General features: G+C 44.4%; 1 protein-coding gene across 1 annotated transcript in view; it reads left to right on the top strand.

The window, feature by feature from the left end:
* Window positions 1–853, top strand: part of LOC119588200 (carcinine transporter-like) — a gene marked incomplete at its 5' end in the record, with an annotated part of 6,984 nt that overhangs the window by 4,808 nt on the left and 1,323 nt on the right. Inside the window, 2 exon segments of the mRNA XM_037936901.1 lie at window positions 83–237; window positions 529–697. Of these exon segments, the coding sequence (XP_037792829.1) occupies window positions 83–237; window positions 529–697 (324 nt within the window).

The following is an 853-nucleotide window of genomic DNA, read 5'->3' on the forward strand; positions in this document are numbered from 1 at the left end:
TATAATATTCATCATCTATTTTAACGAATTTAAGAAATCCCATAGAATCTGACTTCTGACTCTCCCACCCCCTTCGTCGCAGCTTCGGTCGTCGCTTCGTGTTCTACCTCTCGCACGTCCTGTACCTGGTGTTCACTCTAGCCTTCGTGTGGACGCCCAGCTACATATTCCAGCTCGTCTTCCGGTTCATGGCTTCCCTCAGCTTCCAGACCAACTATCAGATGCCTTATATTATTAGTAAGTTTGGTTTTCATTAAAGTAATATCCATAGCTCGTGAGTCATCGGCCTGTTGGTAGTGATGAGTTGGTGGGGGACTTAAGTTTAGCTGGACAAGTTTGTGGAATTTCAAGGGGATTCGAATAGGTATGCTATAGGTATTAACGAAGAGCAATGCATAAGGAATACTGTCAACAGATACAACATGGAGAAAAAAAACTACCATCAAAGAATCTTGTGTCTTAATACGACACACTTTAGTCATTGAAATGAACTTTCCGATGCCGTTCCTTCCCTTCCTCCTCTTCCAGCGCTTGAGTTCCTGCCGCCTTCCAGACGTGGCTTGGGTGTCCTGGTGTCCTTTGTGGCTTGGACGGCCGGAATGTGCTTCACGTCCCTGGTGGCTTGGCTTATCCCGCGCTGGGACTACCTCGCCCTGGTCTCCTGTATCCCCCCGGCTTTGTGCTTCCTCTATTTGCTGTAAGACGGGATTCTTTAAAGACACTCATGCGCATCTATTTATGTTATACTTCGCTAAGTCTATGTGAAAAGCAATCTCTAAAAAAAAAAATAGTTTTAAGAAATACATGACATGATATTTTGTTCTCCTTTTCTTTTCCTGGTGTCAATTAAGGG

Source organism: Penaeus monodon, chromosome 23 (genome assembly GCF_015228065.2).
Source record: "Penaeus monodon isolate SGIC_2016 chromosome 23, NSTDA_Pmon_1, whole genome shotgun sequence".
In the NCBI taxonomy this organism is placed as follows: Eukaryota; Metazoa; Arthropoda; class Malacostraca; order Decapoda; family Penaeidae; genus Penaeus; species Penaeus monodon.